Here is a 3,249-nt window from a genome sequence, read left to right on the forward strand (position 1 = left end):
CGAATGGAGCTCTAAAATAATTAAGGAATATATTCTACAGGCAGGAGCAGCCAACTGCTGTTTGTCTGCATTTGTCACCTGCTCAGACACACAGCAAAGACTCAAATTCATGGCTTTCTAGTGCTGACATCAGGAAAAGGTTCACACACCAATGCAGAAGGTTTAGAAGCTCAGGCATACACTGGCAGAGGCACAGCTCCTACTTCCAGCTACAGGGAAACACCTCCAGCCCCTTCTCTCCCAGGTGGCTGTACAGAAAGGCAACAGTCACACTGATTTCTACCACATCCAGTGATGAGAAGAGAAACAGTTTCACAGTAAAGATAGAGGTTCACCAATAAGACATCTGATAACAACAGAATAACCTACCAATTACCAGCTGAAGGGAAACTGTGGTTAAACTTTTGTCCCTTCCATTAATTGTTTACAAAACGTGGTCTGGTAACTGATTGGAATTTTTCTTCTGCAGTAGCAACACCTTGAGAGAGATGATAGCAGAAACATTTACTCATCTCCTCTGCAAGTGAGGGATGCTGCTAGCTGGAAGCCAGGCATGCTGGAAGGAACAATCCTGCTTCACCAAGCCTCCAGCTCCCAACCAAGCCCTGATGCCTGCGATAACAAGGAGCAGCACAAGTTGGGGAAGGCAGCAAGGAGCAAGGAGGTGATGCTGAGGAGCCCAAGGCACTCACAAGTCAGACTGTGTCACTTTGTCATTCCACTCTCCAAGTTTCTCAGATGTTTTCACATAACTAGAAACAGAAAGTGTTAATGAATATAACTTTAATATTCATTTTTTTTAGAAGACAATGACATAGATTTCAGTGACAGAGGAATAACAGAAGTTGGGAAGGGATGGAAGAGGGAAGATGAAGAAAAGGGAAAGAATAAACAGCAAGATGAATAGCTCAATGATCTGCTCTGCAGTATCACTGTCAGCAACTCCAACTCCCAGCTAAATTAGAGATTTTTTTAGGCTGAATGATGGCTCTATGGGCACTCAGTCCCTCACACAGGGTCAAACTTACCTCTTGGACTCTCCTTTTGACATTGTCAAGCACAGCAGTGACCATACCCTTAATGCTTGTCCAGATACAGTCTCACTTCACACCTTTAGGCAGAGATGACTCTGGAAGTGCATACTAATATTACAGAACTTTTTTTCCTAGGAATTGCAGACTTTTAATTCAGGCTATTTGACCCAGGAAATAGTTTCTGAACTGGCACTATGCAGCAGAACTGTGAAACTGCTTGCATTTCCCTTTGAGCCTGAGTTCAGAGCAAGGTAGCAGCTGCTTACACCTCAGAGAATGGGCAGAAATGGGCAAACTGGGCCATCAAGTGGAAATCAATATCTCTAACATCATGGGAAAGAGCATCCAGCAACAATTTATCTGGATCATAGATACAAAAGTTCAGTTTATGCTGACATAAAGACACTGCCATAAAACAGCAATGATTTTTCTTTAAGTGTCTTTTACTCTATATATACCCATCAGAGGAAAAGCCTCCATCCACTTGGAAGAGCTCTGGAATATGCTGCTGGGAAGTGTCATAGAGTCCTATTTAAACACAGGGGCAGCACAAGCAACACTTACGCGTTGGAGACTTGCACATCGTGCCAACTTTTGGACAGGTTTTGCTTTAGCCCATCCAAGGGAGTCAGGCCCAGCTTCCTCTTCAGCTCCCCACAGTGCCTCTCCTTAGCAGCCAGAACTTGCCTGAGAGTACCAATTTCTTCTTCAACCTTAGAGAGAGGCAAAGTTTGTCTTAAACCACAGTTTAGCAAAATTCTGAACATTAACCCAACTTTCTACCTACCTCAAACTGGCAACACTTCACCAACATGAATTTTAAGTATCAGGATTAATTGTGTGTCAGGTGCACACAGAGCAATTCAGCTCAGCACGAACTGTGCTGGAATGGGAGGCCTAAAGATCAGCCTTCAATTAGGAAAACTGCCATACAAGTCACTGGATTGATGACTTAATGGTACATAAATTAACAGGACCCATTCCTGGCATTGTAATTTCAACAGTAGACACAATTCAGTTGCCAAACCTTATCAATTAAGGCTTTATGTCATGATTCTTTTTCTTTGATGCCATTAAGGCAAAGAGTTTGTCCTCAAAGATCTTTCTTACAACATTTTCAAACCACTCTGGAGCTGTTTACAGGCAGAGAGGGTTCATTTCTACTTTAACTGCAGCTCACCAAGCTCTGTGTAACCACCCAGAGCAGCAAAATCCTCCCTTGCCAAAACCTACAAGTCAAAAAACCACCATGAAATTCTCAAACGAAGGAAAGGACAGCAGAGAAACAGCTGCAAGTGCCTTCATCCACATTTTGGATAGAAATTATAAACCAACCTTTAAACATCAAAAGGTGCTCAAAATTTGAGCTGTTACATTACAAATTTCAGGTCTTTTGAAAGCATATAGGCACCAAAAATAGTTGCCTATAAAGTGTAATAAGTATTTAAGAGAAAAAGGTAGGGGGGAAAAAAAGCACATTAAGTGCTTCACCGTTTCAGTTTCCTAGGGAAAAACAAGTTTCTTTCTCACAGCACTTGCCTAAAGCATTCAAATGGAGCTAAAAGCCTACGCTAAGCTCATGGCATCAAAAGCCACTTATTTCCTTAGAGCTCTAAACTAGGTTGCTCTGGGAAAGAGCACACAACACAACCACAGTGTTTGAAGTACCTGCCAGCTTTGTGCCTTTCAACAATTAGCTGAGACATCCAAAGGTAACACCGCAAAACTAAAACCCAACGAAAAACAACAAAACAATCAGTCCTGTGGCTCCTGTTTGTTCCTTTGCAGCAGAACACAAGTGGGACCATACAGACCCTCCAGACCTTTACCTTGGCAAGCTCTGACCTCAGCTCCTCTTCCTCGGCCAGGGTCAGCCCCTCGGGCACGGCGGTGCGAGCCGCGGCCGCGCTGTCCACGGGCACATCCGTCATGGCATCGGCCAGCAGACCTTTGTTGGGAGAGTTAAGGTTGATATCTGCCACAGACAAGGAGCAGAGGGCACACTGAATAAGCAGGCGGCAGGCGAGGCAAGATATGCAAAGCTGGGACAGGTGCGGGAAGTGATTTGGGGTAAGGGGAAGAGAAACCTTCGGTGGAGTTTCCTATTGAGCATCTCCCAGAAACGACAGCATCACCGGATTCTCCGCGGAATGAACAGCCCCTGAATCCTCCAGGACAAAGCGAGGGGGGACGGGACACGAGCCCCGGGGGGGGA

General features: G+C 44.7%; 1 protein-coding gene across 3 annotated transcripts in view; it reads right to left on the reverse strand.

The window, feature by feature from the left end:
• TPD52L2 (tumor protein D52-like 2) overlaps positions 1 to 3,004 on the reverse strand; it is a 14,905-nt gene extending 11,901 nt beyond the window's left edge. Inside the window, exons 1-3 of one of the 3 annotated variants that reach the window (XM_009074179.1) lie at positions 2,864 to 3,004; positions 1,599 to 1,747; positions 693 to 752 (exon numbers count right to left, since the gene is read on the reverse strand). In XM_009074179.1, the coding sequence (XP_009072427.1) occupies positions 693 to 752; positions 1,599 to 1,747; positions 2,864 to 2,965 (311 nt within the window). In that variant the 5' untranslated portion in view covers positions 2,966 to 3,004. The remainder of the gene's footprint in view (positions 1 to 692; positions 753 to 1,598; positions 1,748 to 2,863) is intronic. The other 2 variants (XM_009074180.1, XM_009074181.1) reach the window with 2 other exon arrangements.
• Positions 3,005 to 3,249: the final 245 nt, after the last annotated feature.

Source organism: Acanthisitta chloris, unplaced genomic scaffold, assembly GCF_000695815.1.
Source record: "Acanthisitta chloris isolate BGI_N310 unplaced genomic scaffold, ASM69581v1 scaffold40064, whole genome shotgun sequence".
Classification (NCBI taxonomy): Eukaryota; Metazoa; Chordata; class Aves; order Passeriformes; family Acanthisittidae; genus Acanthisitta; species Acanthisitta chloris.